The sequence below is a fragment of the Eschrichtius robustus genome, chromosome 4 (assembly GCF_028021215.1).
Source record: "Eschrichtius robustus isolate mEscRob2 chromosome 4, mEscRob2.pri, whole genome shotgun sequence".
Classification (NCBI taxonomy): domain Eukaryota; kingdom Metazoa; phylum Chordata; class Mammalia; order Artiodactyla; family Eschrichtiidae; genus Eschrichtius; species Eschrichtius robustus.
Window position 1 is genome coordinate 80651215 of NC_090827.1, and position 20732 is coordinate 80671946.

The window sequence follows — 20732 nt, forward strand, 5'->3', positions numbered from 1 at the left end:
TGTAATGGCTGACAAGTAATCATAAAAAAATAACAAGACATAGAATCCCTTGATTTCTTCTTTCATTAGGGTACAGTACTTACCATTATTTCTGTAAGCATATATTTATCAAGAGAATATTTATTAAACATAAGAGGCAGAAGAAACCCCTGGGAACAGGTTTCGCTAGCTTTTCTTCCATACATACAAAAAGACTGATAGATAAGAATAAATAAGCTACCAGCAAACATTTGCAGCATTAGCAGCATTATTTACAGCAGGTACAAAGTGGAAACAACTCAAATGTCCACCAACTGATGAATGGATAAACAAAATTTGTTTGAAAGAGCCAGTTGCAAAGATCACATATTGTATGATTCCATTGACATGAAATGTTCAGCACAGGCAAATCCAGAGTCAGAAAGATTGGTGGTTGCCAGTGACTGGAAGGAGTGGGGAATGGGAGTGACTGTTAATGGGCATGGTGTTTCTTATGGGGTGATGATAATCTCTAAAATCAGACAGTGGTTAACAGTTGCTCAACTCTGTGAATATACAGTTGACCTTTGAGCAATTCAGGGGGTTAAGGGTGCTGACCCTCTGCACAGTGGAAAATCCACATATAACTTTGCAGTTGGCCCTCTACATGCATGGTTCTGCATCTGTGGATTCAACCAACTACAGATTGTGTAGTATTGTAGCACATACTTAGTGAAAAAAATCCGTGTATAAATGAACCCATACAGTTCAAACCCCTGTTGTTCAAGGGTCAACTGTACTAAAAAACACTGATTTATACACTTTAAAAGGATGAATTTTAAAACAGGGGAGGGGAGTAAAAGCAAGAAATCTCAGAAAATAAACAGCCATATTTTTGAACAGTTTCCTAAAACAAAAGAAGAGGGAGCACTAGAGCCATAAATTAGAAAATCTTAAAACTCCCTTTCTAAACGTTTAGAAAAACCAATTTCACAGAAAAATGAGCAACAGAAAAAGAGTAAGGCAAAATCCCATATAAAATTACTAAATAAAAAAATAGAGAGAATAAGGAATAGAATAATATTTCTACTAATGGTGAAACCTTGCCAAATACGTCCACCATGCACATGCACAAAAAGATGAAAATAACAAGATATGAAAGAACATAAATCAGAATGAAAAAACACTCAAAAGGGAGGTGGTGGAACACAGAAAAGAATCAGACATAAAATAAATCATTTCAAAATGAAGTCTAAGAAAGAAGGAACACAAGAGTCACCATATACAGTATCTTATGCTTTAAAAGAAATAAACAATGAAAATAAACTTTTATAGAACAAGAAGAAATGAAGAAAGATGAAAAGGATTCAAGAGAAGGCAACAAACACAGAAGAAAGGCAAAGAACACCCAACATGTGTACAAGAAGAGTCCCCACAAAAAAAGAAAGCCAAAGCAAAAGAACACAATTAAAAAAAACTATAATTGTAAAGAACTTGCCTAAAATTTTTAAAACTCTGCAATTTCAAATTAAAATAACACACCACATATCTGGGGAAATCAACTCAGAATGACAAACACTAAGACATAGTCTCATAAATTACTGAACTTCGAAGGAGAAGAAAACAACCTTTGGACATCCAGATAAAAAGACCAAACGATTGTAATGGAAACAATTTTTTATTCCTGACAAAAATGGAGTCATATATTTAAGATACTCAAGGAAAGAAAATGTGAGCCAAAGATTTCATATCTAGCTAAAGACTTTCAAATATAAAAAGAGCAGACAAGCTGTCATCGACATGCAAAAATTGAGGGAGCGGATATTGTTCCCATTAACTCCTTAAGGAATCTAACAGAGGATAAGCTTTAAACAAGAAAACTCACTGGTGAGACAATATCAACAGACAGGTAGCAAGCATCAAATATTATTTAAATGTAGGGCTGAGACTAAATGAGGCATATAAAGGAGAGTATATAATAGTTATTTATGGAAAAAGCTTTTTTTATTTTTATTGGAGTATAGTTGATTTACAATGTTGTGTTAGTTTCAGGTGTACAGCAAAGTGAATCAGCTATACATACACATATAACCACTCTTTTTTTAGATTCTTTTCCAATATAGGCCATTACAGAGTATTGAGTAGAGCTCCCTGTGCTATACAGCAGGTTCTTATTAGTCATCTATTTTATATATAGTAGTGAATATATGTCAATCTCAATCTCCCAATTTATCCCTTCCCCCCTCATCCCCTAGTAACCTATTTATGTAAAAAGTTTTATAAACTGCTTTTAGTAACCATATTGTATGGTATTACACTAATGTTATCCCCAGAAGATTCTGTGTAAAACGTGGGAGAAAACAATTATTAAATGATACTCTATTTCTATGTGTTTCTGAGAGATAGGCTTCTCGGAGAAGAATAAAATAAAGAAAGCTTTAAGTTAAAAGAGGTTAAGTAATTGCCCTCAAGCCCTAAATTTGATTAGGAAGTATCAGCATGAACTCATTAAGGCGTTCAATCTTAAAAAATATACAAACACAAATCTACACATATATATTTCTAGTAACTGAAAAGAACTAGAAACAATGACCAACTGGATAGTAAAGAGCACAACTAAAAACTCAGACTTTAGTTTTGAAATTCCATTTCCTACCAAAAGAAATCAGGATTTTTTTTGAGAAATAACTAAATTCAGGTCTGTGGCAGGAAATGTATAAGATGAGCCTATCTTGTCATACCAGTTATCAAGATGTTATCAAAGACTACCAGGGTTGTGTCAAAAAGACCTGAACGCCAAATTGAAGATGCTTCTACCAAAGTTGGGAAAATACTCAGATCGAAACACATTAAAAAATGTTTAAATCTGTAAGTTTATAATGAGATATATATATGTATGTGTGCGTGTATATATATATATATATGAAAAATATTGGTCACCTTTGGAGGATCCTAGATTGCCAATTTTTTATTTTGTAAACTGGTAAATAAAGGGAAAGAACAAGTATTGAAATAAAACCTCAGTGCTGGTTAACCAAAGAATAAGGAAAAGTTTCTCTTAGGAATGTTAGAATTGAAATAACCCAATTCTGCAATTCCTAATAAAGTAAGGACATAGGCATTATGCATCAATGCCTGCTAATATCACATGAAACAGGCAACGGCCAAGAAGTACCACCACCTATATAGTAGTCTTGCCAAAAATAACATAACTGAATCTAATTAAGCATGTAGATAACTAACAATTTATAGGAAATACAGAGGAACCTGATAAATGACACCATGGAAAATCCAGTCTGTGTTAACATCTACAGGACAAGTGATTTGTTGGTTTCTTCAAACAGCAAGGGGGAGTAAAGAGTTGGAGGAAAACTATAAATTAAGAGAAACTTAAAAAAGACATATATTAAAGAGGCAAAACTATAATTTCATTACTTGGATGATAAAAATTATACAGAAAAGTAAGGAAGTGATCGCTATAAAAATTTGGAAGAATGGCTATTCTTGGGAGAGGGGGTCAAGAGAGGGTTGTGTTTGGAAGCAGATGGGTATAGAGCATCTGAGGTAGTAAGTTCTAGTCTCCTGATCTGACCGGTAGTTACAAGGGGGTCACCTTATAGGAATTCATTAAGCTCTCTACGTATTATATGGTTTTCTGAATTTGTGCTATATTTTAAAATAACAAAGATTAAAAAATAGATTTATAAATTAGAAATCCTTTTAAATTTATTAATCCTTATATTCTTAGACAAATGTACTAGAGTTTATGAAAGGACAAGACAAAAAGTTCTACAATCTCCAGATATGGAGAGAAATACTTTAATAAGGTTAAAGTATAAATTGAGGGAAAACTAGAGTATATGAAGAGGTGCACTAAGCTGTAGTTTTACTATTGTAAAAAATGTTTCCTCCTCTAATGGTAGCAGCATTTTGCCTTATCTATAAACTTGGGAGTTAGGGAGGAATAAAAATATAATGAGGGTTAACTGGAATCAGGTGATTTTTTAAAACCACAGAATGTTAAAGGCTTTTAATATTTTAAAATGCAGTCCTATTTAATCAGGAAAATCAAGGCACAAATTTCAGAGAGGTGGAAATTTTGATCTAGGACTTTCTTCAGCAAAGGAAATTGACAGATGTAGTCAAGATTTAACTAAAGAGGAAAAAAGAATCTTAGAAAATCATAACAGCCTTAGCAAGTCTAAATGTAAATAAAACCTATTCAAGTATCATTCCAAAGATAGCATGAAATGATCTAACAGAAATTTGTGTGTTTGGAGGGAGCGCCAAGAACAGCCCCCATGCTCTCTGCTTTCCTTCTCCCAATTGTATATAACCGTCATGGGAGGGAGAGCAACTCCTATCATTTTAACTGTATCTAACAACTGTTTATGGCAGAGGCTGGCTTTGATCACAACTGTTAACAGAAGAAAAAGTAAAGAGGGACTAGAACAGAGAAAAAAATAGAAAAGAATATAATGCATAATAATGCATTATAATATAACAATATATAATAATGCATAAATAATATAATGTTTATGCTTCAGATTCAATATGTGTTAGCTGACAGAAAAGGGAACATGAAATTTTAAATTTCGGATCCAGGGTAATGACAAAATTCCTGGGTTCATATCAATAAGGCCTCTTATAAATATTGCTTATGTCACCTTAAATATCTCAAAACATAGTGAATTAGAAAATTAAAGCAGTATTAGACAACTACCATCATGAACTCCTCCTTAGTTGTTTCTTTCCTTCTAAATAAAAATATGTTTGTACATTTAAATTTGTCCGTATCTCTACATTCACTTCTCTAATTAGTCTTCATTTTCTTCCCCTGACTTGTTGAGGTTTCTACCCTGTTTATCTCTGCTTGACTGAGTTCCCAGCAACTGGAGATAAATAAAATATATCTTTATCAAAGCAGTTTAAGCAGTCACTTCTACGAAGTCTTAAAAAAACACTGCGTTCTTTCCCTCAAAGAGAAAAGTGGGCTGAAGAAACACAAAAGCTTTGCAAGAAGAAAACGCAATGAGGGATGTGTCCAGCCCTTTCTGAGTTAGTGGCATGATCGTGTTCATCAACAAATGTTTATGGTGTGTTTCTTTGTGGCAGGCAACACAGTTTTACTTCCCTTCACATCTTCAAACTCCAGCTACTACTAAATGCAATTAAAATCAAAGTGACCATTTTTCCAATAGTTAAGGAAACCATCTTCTTCCTCTTCCCATGATTCTGTGAGCCCTTAAAATAAGTAAATCAGCTTTCTAGAAAATGTTATAGGCTCATCCCCAGGATGAGGAACAACTGATTTATGTGGCAATTTACTATCTAGTCCATGTTTCCCTATTGGATGGGATTAATGTGCAAAGATACCTAAGAAAACGTGGTGTCTGAATCCTGTCTGCTTCACATCCCCACAATAGCAGAGAATCCCACAGTCCAATGCAGACTCCTCTCTCTCAAAGTCTAGACATGAGGGTAAATTAGAAAATCCATTTTGACCTTGGATCCAAGAGATATTCTCCAACTCAGCTTTACCAGTAATTAAACTAGTATTTTAAATCCTATCATATATTGTTCCTTTTTCAATTGGTTTAGAACTTATAGTATAAAATGATGATCACCAAGCCACAGTACGACCAGAAAATAAGGGAGTTTGGATTAAGATAAATGAGAGATTAAACAAAATGAAACAAAAAGGAACAAAAAATCAAACATGTACACGCACAAACTTCTCTCTCTTTACCATGTCATCTAGACAGCTAGAGGTACCAGGAATTACGAGACTGGGTTTTCCTGTTATCTTATCACAGAGGGTAGGCAGTTTGGTAGTTCAGAATCACAAAAATAATGTAACCTCCACAGGCATCCCCCACCTCCCCAAAAAAAATCAGCCAGAAGTTATGATCTTCTCGATCTAATAAATAGCAACATAAAATCTTCAAGTAAAAATTTTAAATTATCTAAGTGTACCTAATGCCAAAAAACATTATGAAGCAGCTTATAGAGGCATACAAAAAATAAAATTTATATAAACTTAAAATCCTCTCTTGCCCTGGTATAGATACTACAATCCTTTTATAACCATCTGTTTTCACCTACCTTCTACCCCTAGAAGTACTCAAAAGTATCTGGAAATCTCAAAAAAGAGGTTTAAGGTCCTCAAATAATTTAAGAACCTTTTCTACAATGATACTTAACAAGCCACCTTCTTCTCCATCAAAAGAGCATAATCTATTCAGTCTATTATTATTTCTGACAGTGGCACCAAAACACACCCTTACTAGAGGCCTATAATCAGCCCCTGACATCCAAAACACAAACATTCCAACATTCTACTTTTCTATTTGACTATTCTCTTTTCTTTGGATTCTAATATCTAAAACTATTTCCTTAAATTATACTTAATCCACCAAATCATTGCTAAAACATCTGCATTAATGAACTTGCTAAAGTACCTATTTCAGTACTTTTATAACCATATTAACTAAATCGTTTTTTCAACAAATCAAATCCCAAACCTCCTCTTTCCATATAATGTCCTGTTAGTGTTTTATCCTTCTTATATAGCTTTGTTATTTACTGAGTTCTGAAGCTAGCAGGAAATCTACATGTCCTGGATAGGGGAAATATTTGCCTATATTTGTTCTGTCCCATTTCCTCTGAGGTTTCTATTCATTCTTATTACTGCTGGTCTATCTAATCCCACAGTGTTTCTCCCAATTCTACTTCTTTCTAGCTGTCCATACATCCAATCTCTTGGAACCAACATGATAACTTCGATGTCAACCTTCATATATTTCTTCAGCTGTCAGTTCTTACAAAAGCTACCATTCCATAAATATTCCAAACATCATCAGTTAACAACTCTGCTTTAACGTCAATCAATTTCTAATATGAAAACACGCCTGTTTCATCCTAGAGATAAGTAAATCCCAAAACCAAAGACAGAAGAAAAAACATAACATACAGAATGCCTGGCATTTGGTTCATTTTAAAGCATTTATTAGTTTATCTAACAAAGTTAAAACAATAACCTTCAGTTTTAGGTAAGAAAAATGATAAATTCTCTAATATTAAATGCTACATATCATTTATTCCTTTTAGAACCGCAACCCGATACATACCTCTGTAGAAAATGAGTTTCTTCTGGATTTATCCAAGTAACAGAGAATGAATACACATTATTTTAGTATTAAAAAAAAAAAAAAAAAGACTAAAATGTGCCTTATAGACATCACTGACTCAGTATGCCAAAAGGTAAAAGATTTAACTAACTTGACCATTTGCTGAAATTTAAAACTTAGTAAGAGGCTGTAGTTACCTCTTTTTGTAGATGAAGTTTGAAGCAACTGTTTGGCTTTGAGGGAAGTACGAGGCAAATTTTTCAGCCTTTGCGAAGCTGTTGAAAAATAAGGAACTGTAATATTTGCCTGGAAGGACAAGATAAAGACTATAGCTTCTGTAAACTTGAATATTTTAATACAAACTTGAAAATTTATCAAGGAACAGATAAGGTGAGACTATGTTAGAATCCTAGAAGCAGAGGAATCTTAAAGTGATGCTTAGTGCATTAAGTTGGAAAAGAAAGGGAATGGAAATCTTAGAGCAAAGTGCATACTTTCCAAAGTTATTTCTTATAGATGAGAACATCTATAATATGTAAACCAATCAAAATATCAAAGAGAAAACAAACCACCAGCAAACATGCTACAGGATGCAAAGAATACAAAGCTAATAAGTGATGAACGCAAGCACACAGTACAGAAAAAAAAAATAAATGTAGTACTTGTTCAGTGCAAAAAGCAGACTTTGGCAAAGCAGTTATTGTTAGATGAACTGTCCTAACATGAAATAGTAATCCCCATACTCAAAAAGGAGAAGAAAACTCAGAACCAGGCAGGTCCTCAAGGGAGTAAACAATCTAGTTTCTTTAATATGTTCAACATCCTCTTGCTGTAGAATTCAACTAATTGCACTTTAGACTTTGGGTAGCAACATATCTGGACTATGCACACATGCATACGGGGTGGGGAGGGGTGTGTGTGTGTTGGGGTTGAGGGACTTGGAAAAGTCAGAGCATCTGTTTTTTAAAGTGATCAGTGAGGAATTCTAAGCATTCTTCAGAACTCCTAATCTATTAACTGCAGCGAAACTCTCGTAACTGGCAATTAAGCAGCAGTTCAAAGCCATCTAGAGTTAAATCTCACTTTGGCTCCAATGAACTGATGATTCCCACATGTACCAGTGCAGTCACCTATTTAAGTGGTTCTAAAATGTCATTCTACCCATTTGAAAGTCAGACTTCATATACCTCTAGGATTTATAAGCAACGCCCCCAAAAAGAGATCTCAAACCATAAATCTGGCCAGAGTTTAAACAAACATTGGGTTGATAAATGGATTACTTGATATATCACCAAAAAGAATTAAGGAGAATTTTTCTTTCCCTCTATTGCTTAACCGTATCAATGCTGATAGGATTTTCTCACTGCCTAATAGTAAACATTTTTAAAAAGTACCAAATGCATTTGATTTCAATTTCTGTAACACTTACTACAACACATTACTGCTGCTAAATAATATTGTATGCCAGTTTAAGTTAAATATATTGCCAGGCAGACAAGCAAAAAATTCTCCAAACCTAAAAAATACCAATTTTATAATGCATTACCTCATATCTATCCCACAGAAAAATAGGATGCTATCGTCACTGAATATTCTTCATTTACATATTTATTCATACATGCTTTCAACCATTCATATTTTCATTCATTCACTCATTCATTCATTCCTGCTTTCTTTCATTCTTTCAAGTAATTATCTACTTTATTAGAGGCACTGTTTTAGGAACAATGGATTTAGTAGCCAGCTAGATAGACAAAGTTCCTACTTTCATGTAACTAAGATTTTAGGGAAGGGGAAACACAATAAACAAAGAGTAAAATATATGGCCTGCGAGATGGTGATAGCTGCTAAGGAGAATATTAAGTAGGAAAGGGAGACAAGAAGTAGGAGATTTAAGTTGCAATTACAAATAGAGTCATCAGGAAATATTTCCCTGAGATGACATTTGCCCAAAGATCTGAAGGAAGAGAGCAAGTGAGCCATACAGATATCAGGGGAATGCATTCTATATATGGAAGGAAAAGCAGCAGTAAGGACCTGAGGTAGGAGTGTGCCTGGTATATCTGAAGAACAGAAGTAGGCCACGGTGATTGGAGTGGAGTAAATGAGGGCAAAAGGTAACCAACTGTACATATATTGGCAATCCACAGTATCTATTAACCACTAAAATTTTTTAAACGAGGGTTTAACATATCATCTCTAATCAACTGTCCTGGAAAGATCTTATTTAAATTAATAGCTACAATAACTCCAATGGACCTTATTTATCCCTCAAGTTTCATGGGTGATGCCACAAGAACAGCATCTACAGACAAGTGAAAACTGTCCAATAGTAAGTCCAAGAATCAGATAGGATCCTGTTTATAGCAAATAGGATCAGGCAGTATACTCTAAATTTGCCTGATACAGATGGAATGAAATGAATGATTTTCATGAGATACCACAAAGTCACATAATGTTACTCAAATAAGAACAAAAACTACATTTTAATCTGAATTATCAATCGTAATTTGATCTGTTTTCTAATGACGAAATCACTTTTTATTTATTTATTTTGTCCGCACAGCTTGCGGGATCTTAGTTCCCTAACAAGGGATCGAACCCAGGCCCCGGCAGTGAAAGTGTCAAGTCCTAACCACTGGACCGCCAGAGAAGTCCCCAAAATCACTTTTTAAAGATAAATTATAGTAGTTAAACTGAAAGTCTCCAAATCCTTCTAGAACTTTAATCTATTCTCCACATTGCTACCAGATTGAATTTCTTAAGAAGTAACCCTGATTAAAAGCCTATGATGGCTCGCCATGCTTATAAGATGAACTCTAAACTCCTTAATATGATATTTATTTGATTCATTTATTTGTTTGGCTGCACCGCACGGCTCGTGGGATCTTCGTTCCCTGACCAGGGATCGAACCCGCACCCTCGGCAATGAAAGTGTGGAGTCTTAACCACTGGACCACCGGGGAATTCCCAACATGATATTTAAAAGCTCCCACAACCTAACCCCTACCTACATCTCTCGTCCTTGGTCACTGCACCCACTAACCATCCTGTGACCCACACTTCAGTCAAACAAAACCACTATAATCAGGGTGCCATTCTTAAGACTTCATTACTGGTCCCACTGTTTGGAAAAGCTGTACTTCCTTTCCTCGTGTGACAGCTCCTCCAGAGTTGGCTGAGATATCTTTCAATACCTTTCCTGAAAACCTCTTCATACTGCTGTGTAATGCCTCTCCTGTTCCCACATCACTTCCTGCCTATCACTTCCTCTTTTGGAGGGCATAAGCTGTCTCTTTCACATTTATATTCCCAGTGCTTGGAACATATACACCCAATAAATATCTGTTGAATAATTAAGAAACACATAAGTGACTGAGTACTGGATAAAATCCAGAGATTCAAACTAAATATTCGAGATCCTCCACAGCTGAGGTCCAATTGAGTGGTTCTCAAATTTAAATATGCCCGAGTCAGCTAAGACACTTCTAAAAAATAGATTCTGGGTCCCCATCCCAGATGTATTCAATCAACATTTCCAGAAGTAAAGGTCAGAAAAACTACATTTATAAAATCTCTTTGTGATAACTGACAACATCATTACACTACTTATCCTTAAACAGGAGTTCTACAAGTATTTCACTCATTTGTACATTAGCCAATTACACAGATTTATCATGACTTATTTATTTCAATTTATGTTTCATAATTATATCAAATTCGAGTGTAACCTTTTAGTGTTTTGGTTACAAGTGAAATCTGGATGAGAATTCCTTCCCCATGGGCCTAAGTGCAGCCTGGCCTATGCATAAGCTGACAACTGCCCTGGACACTTCCTCTTCAGCGAGAGGTCCAGAGTACAATACTGATCCTATACATCTCTTCTCTGGGAGTATACTCTGTATCCTATTCAAATATATTTAGTTAAATGTAAGCAAGCAAGTGGATAAATGTTACACTGACTTATTTTACTCTTTTGTGGTAATTCACAAAGTATTTATAGTTCAGTCTCAAATCATGCTCCAGTAGAGTCATCCAAGAATATTTTCCAAGATGCCTCCTCATTTGCAATTAGGTCAGCATGATGTAATCCAAACAATGATTGGGAGAAAATCAGGAGACTCATGGAGGAGTTGAGAACAGGGAGTAATTTGGCTTGGTTTTGTCACTTTTCTAGTTACTTGACATTGTACGTATAATTTATATGGATCTCTTCTCCCTCTCTATAAAAATGAAAAATGAGATGTTGTGAGGTTCAAATGGGACAATACATGTGAAAGTAAACTCATACTACTTCTTTTAAAACCAGCAGATTGCCTTGGGTTTTTCTTTCTTCTCTTATTTCTGAACCAGTAATTCCTATATTTTTCTGAAAATTAAACTTTCTATTAAACCTGTGCTCTAGTGGTCTTAGAAAGCAAGCACTAGTCTTTTGAAAAACTGTCCCTGAGAAACATTCCTTCCTTTAACTGGAGAATCTGAGAAAATTACATGTTATCCATGACCTCTGCAATGCTCTGGTTTTCTTAAACTTTTTAAGTTACTCACATTTTCCAAATATAAAAGTCAAGAATTGGTAATAGCTATCAAAATGAAAATACATTAGAACTCTCATAATATTCATATTTGAATGCCAACATCCACAATAATGCAGCCATAGCAAATAAGCATATAAAAATAGTGATTGGCATAGTAACAAGGCAAAAGAAGTGGTCCCTTAGGTGGAAATAAAGCAACCTTGCAAAGTTAGGTTCATGCAGACCAGCAAGTAAGAACCAAAGCTTTACCACTTAAGAGCTGGAAAAATACTTAAAAGAAAACAAAATGCAGCAAATATATAAATTTGGTTTATATAAAATATTTAAAATGCTAATTCATGTATAAAACTTGCCATTGTAATATTTGTACATAATTATATATCAAAATAAAAAGGCTATTATGAAAACAGTACACCTATATACACACACTAGTTAAAACGCACATATATATTATGTATCAAAGATATATGTAAAATTTTCAGAAAAATAGGTAACATTTTATTTTGCTTCATAATGTATTAACTTTAAACAAAACGTTTTAAATTTTTTTTTCTTTTTTTTTTTGGCCGGGCCGCACGGCTTCCGTTATCTTAGTTCCCCAACCAGGGATTGAACCTGGGGCCACGGCAGTGAAAGCCCAAGTCCTAACTACTGGACCTCCAAGGAACTCCCAAGTTTTAAATATTTTTATAAAGTAAACTTCATTAAATTTTAAACCTGCTAATATTCTGGATTTACTACTTTCCAAATACATTCTTGTGAGTAGTGTGATTCTATACTAAAATATTTGTGACATTTTCATCATAAATAAGCTTCACTATAGCTACATATATAAAAAATAAACAAGTATATGCAATTTTTAAAAAAGGATGGTACCTTACTTTTTCTTCTGCCTATACATTATTCAAATATTGAAATACACGAATATGAAACGGTATACATATATCCCACTTAAAAGTAAATTAGTGATTAGAATCTCACTATGTTTCTTTACATATTTTCCTTAATTATCAACTTCTGGGGAAAAAGAAAAAATAATTCACCTACAGGAAAAAAAAAAATTCTAGGGAATCAGCAGGTGATTATACAACGGTAATTCTACCACTAGAGAAGGTGAGTAGTTATCATAAAGTTTAAGATATGGTCAATATATTCTTCTTTTATTAACATTTTTATCCTAGGTTCTCAATCTTCTATTGTTCCTTCTCTTTTTGTAAAGAGTTATTTTTCATTTCCATACAGCTTTAAGATGCTAGAATAGTTTAAATAAACAAACAGCATGTATGAGGGCATGAGGGAACAAATCTGAGTAAAGAGTTGGTACTGACAATAATGGAATGAGGTAAAAAGGACATAGATATAGCTGGTTTCATCAAAGAGCTGGGAAGCTGTCTGAAAATATGTCATGGAAAGATTTGAGAAATTCAGAATTTAACAATTCAAACTAAGTATTAAAGCACCTCTGAAAGCCGAGTGAAAATGGTGTTCTGGATTATCTGTGCATAGACTGTAAAAGTGTAGCTTATAATATACATGAGTTTTGTTACTTAATATTCTTAATGATGTAAAAGTTTCTTTCCTGTTGTATTAACACTGTGGATTGCTCTTCCCAAGGGGGAAGAAAACCCCAGAAACAGGATATTATTAAATCAAATTAACTTAATTTGCAGGTTTAAAGGCACAAAACCTATCCCTCACCACTTCAGCAATAACTAAAGAGTTCAAACTGTACCTTTACTTTCATTTTTAAAATTTTGTGAATCTCTATTTTCTACACCATTTGTGAGTACAATATGAGTACCATAATGGCACTCTTAAACACACAGTTCAAGTGGTCTGTGTGTTTAAAATTTAATGTGGTATAAAAACACGTTTTTGCACACCTCCATCTAAAAAAATGAGGTACCCAAATCTCTAGGTATCAGTTTTCTACAACGCCTTAAATTTTAGAGTTTATCTTAGGAAAAAAAAGAATAATATTTCTGGATAATTTTTATGTCTTAGTACTAAACCACTGATGTGACAAATCTCTCTAAATGGGCTTCGGCTTTCCATCAGGATCAACATGGGTCTGAATCCTAACTTGCTACTTGTAAGCTGCATGGTATGATCATAGATAACTTATGTAAACTTTCAAAGCTTCAATTTCCTAATTTGTAAAATGTGTTAGTAATTGAACCTACTTCATAGAATTGTTCAGAGGATTAAACAGAATTATGAATGTTTGGTACCATACAATGTGAGTTCTATAATATAAATAATATCATATGCAATTTGTAAATAAGGAAAATTTATCAATATATCACAAAAGTCATTTTGGTTCAAATGTATTTTTTTCTGGACTGTGGATTTTTGAGCCACCAAGTAACAGCAGCTTAATACAAACTACACAAAGTCAGCTAAACACAATAGAGCCAAGGAAGAGTGAAAGGGGATTTAAAAAGAGTTGAATGCTTTCAAAGTTGTGTTACTCAATACACAAATTATAAATGGACAGTCAATAACCTCATGTTTGTATCACTCCTTTGTCACAGCTTTGAGGAAATGAAGGAACACATCACAGTGACCACTTCAACCACTGACAGTAAACATGCTACAAAGGAACTGAATGAATCAAACTACAAAACTGATGTGAACTGTGGGATAGAAGGCATGCATATTGAGCATTTCTAAGATTGTAGAAATAACTCTGTTGTTTAAAATTGGTTTGACTGCATGCTCATATCTACCCTACTTAATACGCAATACTTTTTGGAAAGTGTTCAATTCTGTTTTAGTCACTCTGTAAAGTACAGAGTGCCCATCTACTCCCACATCACTTCTTGGCTCAGTTTGGCCACTTTGTCTTAGACGTTCCTTCTGCATGATTATCTGATCTTTGTTTATGTTGCATATGTCTCCTTAATTCAACAGTCTCAACGTTCCTTTCCATCAGGTTACCTTCAACTTTTTTAAAAAAGGAAATTCTACATTTGCTGGAGTATTTATTTTATTTATTAAGAATTTAACATGCCTTTAATTGTGCTATTATTTTTATGGGATCATTATTGTTTTTATTAATGTTCTAGTAAGAAAGCTCCTTGGGTTTTAAGTGGTCTGCTTCAGGACTACTTCCCCCCAAAATCCTGTCATTTTTAATGTGCAGTATTGCAGAATATAAGGTTTTTAAGGCATATATATTTATATATTAAACAGCTAGAACTTGCTTATTTTAGAATTCTAGAGAGACCACAGTTTCATACAGATTTAAGTATTGATACAATTGGGTATTTTATAGGGACAAATTTTAAATTTTAATACAGCTATGATCATCTTATAGCAATTGATAATCACTACATTTTACTATAGTTTAATACAGCTATTCAGCACAAAATTAAAATCTGTAATTTTCATTTATCTTTAAATAACTGATACATAAAAGATACTTACTGGCTGAAGCCTGAGGTTGCATGCGAGGTATTCCTCCATTTGGCACTTGAAAATTTGAGTCACTTCTGCTGCTTTTCACTGAGTCAACTTGTGTATTAGATGTTCGGGACAGGTTTGGAAGACTGCGTCTTAGTTTTTCTATGACAACAGAAATTTAATTAAAAGAAAAAATCAAAACATTCTTTCCAATGGAGAAAATTAAAATGTTAATTAACATTCAAAAATCAGATTCTTGGGCCTCCCTGTGGTGCAGTGGTTAAGAATTCGCCTGCCAATGCAGGGAACACAGGTTTGAGCCCTGGTCTGGGAAGATCCCACATACCATGGAGCAACTAAGCCCGTGCCCCACAACTACTGAGCCTGTGCTCTAGAGCCTGCAAGCCACAACTACTGAGCCCGTGCACCTAGAGCCCGTGCTCTGCAACAAGAGAAGCCACCGCAATGAGAAGCCCGAGCAGTGCAACGAAGAGTAGCCCCTGCTTGCTGCAACTAGAGAAAGCCCACGTGCAGCAACGAAGACCCAACACAGCCAAAAATAAAAATTAAATAAAATAAATAAATTTTTAAAAACTCAAATTCTTTATTTAAGTGTTCTGCATATTTTAGAAGAGCTAACAGGAAGTACACGTCTTATAAAAATAAACAATACAGTTTCTATAAATGGGCAGAACTGTTAAAAAGAACCATAAATTACTTAAATCAAAATCTATACACAGGGACTTCCCTGGTGGCTCAGTGGTTAAGAATCCGCCTGCCAATGCAGGGGACACGGGTTTGATTCCCTGGTCCGGTAAGATCCCACATGCCACACAGCAACTAAGCCCGTGCACCACAACTACTGAGCCTGCGCTCTAGAGTCCTCGAGCCACAACTACTGAGCCCACATGCTGCAAGCACTGAGGTCCGCGTGCCTAGAGCCCGTGCTCTGCAACAAGAGAAGCCACCACAATGAGGAGCACGCGCACCGCAACGAAGAGCAGCCCCCGCTCACCACAACTAGAGAAAGCCCGCACGCAGCAACAAAGATCCAAAGCAGCCAAAAATAAATTAAAAAAAAAAAAAAAATCTATACACAGATCACTTCATGAGTATAACAAAGCAAAACTAACATAATCAAGTAAAATTAAATTCACTTCTTCCTTTATTTTTGCATTGACTCAGTATTTTTTTAATAAATTTATTTATTTTATTGTATTTATTTTTGGCTGCGTTGGGTCTTCGCTGCTGCGCGTGGGCTTTCTCTAGTTGCGGCGAGCGGGGGCTACTCTTCCTTGCGGTGCACAGGCTTCTCACTGCGGTGGCTCCTCTTGTCATGGAGCACGGGCTCTAGGCTCGCAGGCTCGGTAGTTGTGGCTTGGGGACTCTAGAGCACAGGCTCAGTAGTTGTGGTGCACGGGCTTAGTTGCTCCATGGCATGTGGGATCTTCCCAGACCAGGGCTCAAACCCATGTCCCCTCCACTGGCAGGCAGATTCTTAACCACTGTGCCACCAGGGAAGTCCCTGACTCAGTATTAATAAAACAATAAACTGTCTAAATTCTTGATCTACTTTCTGAAATACAGAACCTTGGTAAAAACTGTGTTACTTTCATACTGAAATATGAAGGACAAATTTTTTCCATACGTTATAGTTACCTTCATTTTTAACACTGGTTGTCTGTAAATCTGTGGGATGGCCTTGAAGGGAAAGGCGAGGTTGCTGTAAGCGGCTAATCATAGGCTGTGGGGACACTCTACTATATTCTATTCCCCGAGCAGGAGATCGAGAACGAGGTGAATTTCGGGGTGACTGCTTAGGTGATGGTCGAGGTGAATTGCGTGGTGATGGTGAAAACCTGTTAACAGCAGGGTATACTGCATGATGCATATTGTCATCTTCATCATCTAAACTTTGTGCATCAAGTTCCTGATCACTAAAAGTACCCCGTCTTGTAGAATTGCAAGATGAACCAGAACTGCGCCGAGATGCGGTGGCTGCATATTCTTGCCGGAGACCTGACAATAATGAATGTGTTATTTTATTTCTTTAGTTTTATTTTTAAACATTTAAATATTTTTAAGGTTTAAAAGCAAAAGATTATCATTGAGAAATTCAAATAGGGTATAACGTGTAAAGGAAAACTCCCTTTCACTTGATTCACCTTAGACTTTCCCACACATAAGGATGCATATACCACATCTAAAAGGCTATTTTTAAATTAAATGAAATTCATAAACTTTTGCCCAATTTCAACATTTCTTCTTGAATCCAAAATCTATATTAAAAATAGAACCATAAATTTAAAAATATTTCTACTCCAAAAGACAGTAATCCAAATTTGAGATTAATATTAAAGGAATACTGAAGGAAAACAATTACTGCCCAACCAGTGTAAAGAATACATCAGTGAGTAAATATACTCCCTGGATACTGAATCCTTGCATTAATCTTACTCAAGAAGATGATGAAGGAAACTTCTATTCCACTCTTAGGAATTCAATACTTGGGCACAAACATAATTTCAGTTGTTTCATAACCTAAGAGACTTCAATAACACAAGATAAATTCTAAGCCATCAAGTAAGAATTTTCAAAGGAGTCCCTTATTTATCTTGATATCTCCAGAAATACCCAAGCAACCTTAGGAGCCCTTCAAATAGTATAAAAACTTCTAGAATAAAAACAAATGTTGATAGATATTCAACGAGAAAAAAAATTACAATTGAAAAAAACGTCTGGAATTTAGATAACATTTTGAGGAAGTCCTGCTAACTATTGGCAGTTTAGCCCAAAAGATCTGTTCTACAGGAGTATCAAACTTTTAAGTTATATATTCATTCACAGAAAGTGATATCAACATGGTTCCCCAAAGTAGTGGATGAGAATCACACCAGGGTACCTGTAAAACTACAGATTCCTAGGGCCTGTCTAGCCCTTTGGTCAGGTTTGGGGACCACTGTAGTAACCAACAAATTACTTAGTGTCATGTTATAGCAAACATGGCACTAAAGTCACCTAGCAAAAGATGACAGACCAGTGAGAAGAGCGGTGTTTTAGAAAAGAAAAATCCAGATCCCAATGCAGGTTCCCCATTAACAAGGGGGTCCTAGGGAAGTCACAACCACTATGGGATTGTGTGTTTCTCATTTTAAAAATGAGGGAGCTTAACCAGGCAAAAGCGCAAATCTGTTACTCTTCATTTTTGTTACCAAAGAACGGGAGAAACAATGTTGTAAAAAGGAAAATCATTCTCTCTTTAAAAAAAAAAAAAAAAAAAAAAGCTGGTGTTTTCAAGGAGGTATCACACACATTTTCAGCATTTTTTGTTTTGTTTTTTTTAATTCACCAGGAAAAGAAATATTTGTGCGTGTGAATAGCTTAGAAAGGATTTTTAAAGTAAGACTAAAATTTCTATTATGCATTACCAACACACAATATGAAAACTACAGCAAATAGCTGGTTGAATTACTAACAAAATACTGCAGTCTAAAAAGTCAGGGTTCAAAGAAGAAATGAGTGAGTTTATTCTAACTGGTAGTTACACAGCATTCTTCATTCTTTTTTCACATACATGATAATAAGTAACCCCTCACTAGCTGACAATACCATACTCCCAGTGAGGAGTTATATATACAAGTTACAGAAGAAAAGGGTAAAATGTTATTAGTTTTTAGGGCTAAAGATAGATAAAACAAGCACCAAACCTTTCTATCTTTCTAAGGGAAGATGTGTGAAAATCAGACAAGAATTAGCAGAGTGAGAAACACTGCAGTTTCTTAATAAATGTTATAGCTTGATAAAACTTACTACATATTTACATAAAAGAAAGGACCTAAACAGAAAATTTTTGAACTAAACTATAGCATTGCTCCATTACCTCAGCCAACTGTCAAGACTCTGAAATCTGTGTTTCAAGGACCTTTTCATTATGAAGGTTAGACAGACTGCTTCCTTCACAGTTAAGCCTATGGCATCATACAATAAAATATACAGGCAAGAATAATACTATCACCAACATCTTACATTCAGATGAGAGTCAGGGCACTAATGAGCCCTTGAAATAGTATGAAAAATTTTGTGCATATGCATATTTTGGGAATGACAGGGGACAACACTTTTATCAGATTCTCAAAGGTATATGTGACCTAAAAAGTTGCAAGGACCACTTTGCAAAGCAACATCACATGCTTCATTTAACTTAATGTCACAATTCCAATTTTCCCATGAAGGTCTTTTATACAGACTACACCAAACATTCTAAGAAAGATGAAATTTGCCCTCAAGGAGAAAAAAACTGATTTGGGGGGGTGTGGAAAAAATCTTAGATATCATAATAGTTTGTGGCCCTTATAGTACAAAAAGAGATATACAGTATATCAATGGTATTAAAATTTAACGGGAATGGGGGTGGGTAAAAAGGGGAAAAAATGTCTAAATCGGCTCCTTGGGGAGGCAATAATGAAAGAACAGTTGAGAAACTCTGGTCTACACTAAGAAAACACAGAGCAACCGAGTAATAACTACAGAGTTACAGTGTAGAGTAACATGCAGGGTATGATTACCAGTCACAGAAGCAGAGCATAGCCTGTTTTTCTTTGCTCCTCACACAGCAAACTGCTCTACATACTATGGACTCTAAAAACAAGTTAATGAACAAACCAGTCCACTTGTTGAAAAAGCCTCTGAAATTTCAACATTTCTATTCTTACTACATTATTATTCCACAACACTTTGACATATTTAATAACGACAACAAAATTATACAGTAATGAAAGACCACAACTTTAACAATTAAAATACTTACTTTCTTCCTGCATCCGAGCTAGAATCTGCACATCAGTTACATCATTTAGCTTATAATTGGATCCAATTGAATCTTCATCTAATTCTGAAGCACTTAATTCACTGTCTATAGAGGATTGAGGACTGAGTGGAGGATTTCTGTCTGACGAACTTTTCAAATTACCTTAAAAAAGAAAATGATTCAAACTTCAGTGAAACAAAAATTGAATAACCATCTGTTGCAATTAACTTGATATTATATCTTTGGATTCAGTTCATTGTTATTCTGCCTTTTCTGTTTATAAAATTCCCAAATGTTAAAATTAAAAATTGACCTGATTAAGAATAAAGAGGGCTACAGAGGCTCCTTCATATATATTGAGAAATACAAAACACATTTTCTTATAGCTGTAACTTATCTATATTCTTATGAAACAATTAAGTTTTCAAAACAGTACCTGGCAAGTAGTTAAGGGCTACAAAGACTCCTTCATATATAATGAGAAATACAGAACCCATTTTCTTATAGCTATAACTTATCTATATTCTTATGAAACAATTAAGTTTTCAAAACAGTACCTGGCAAGTAGTTAATGTTCAATAATACATGCTAGAGGATTTCAACTTTTACAAGGTAGCCAATGAAACTACTCTATCAATAGATGAATTTAAGATGTGTTTTCTCCTCCCAAATTCAGTCACTAGCAAATACCACCATCTTTTCCCTTGAATAAAAGCACCTACTTTTCCTAAACAAGAAAGCTATAATTTGAGGAAAATCAGGACTCCTTAGAGATTTAGGACAAACCAAAAAAAGAACACTAAGCTCATTTCTCCTACATTATGCCATGTTTACAAAATTCCTTTGCTAAACTAGTAATGGGGATCCAAGGAGTTCTCTGAAGTTTACTAGCGA

At 34.8% G+C, this 20732-nt stretch overlaps 1 protein-coding gene across 4 annotated transcripts in view; it reads right to left on the reverse strand.

Moving 5' to 3' along the window:
• The window catches only part of SLAIN2 (SLAIN motif family member 2), a 79283-nt gene that overhangs the window by 18973 nt on the left and 39578 nt on the right, over nucleotides 1–20732 (reverse strand). For 3 of the 4 annotated variants that reach the window (XM_068543004.1, XM_068543005.1, XM_068543002.1), the window contains 4 exons: nucleotides 19839–20000; nucleotides 16691–17050; nucleotides 15056–15193; nucleotides 7286–7363 (listed from right to left, as the gene is read on the reverse strand). In XM_068543004.1, coding sequence (XP_068399105.1) covers nucleotides 7286–7363; nucleotides 15056–15193; nucleotides 16691–17050; nucleotides 19839–20000 — 738 coding nt within the window. The remainder of the gene's footprint in view (nucleotides 1–7285; nucleotides 7364–15055; nucleotides 15194–16690; nucleotides 17051–19838; nucleotides 20001–20732) is intronic. The other variant, XM_068543003.1, reaches the window with a different exon arrangement.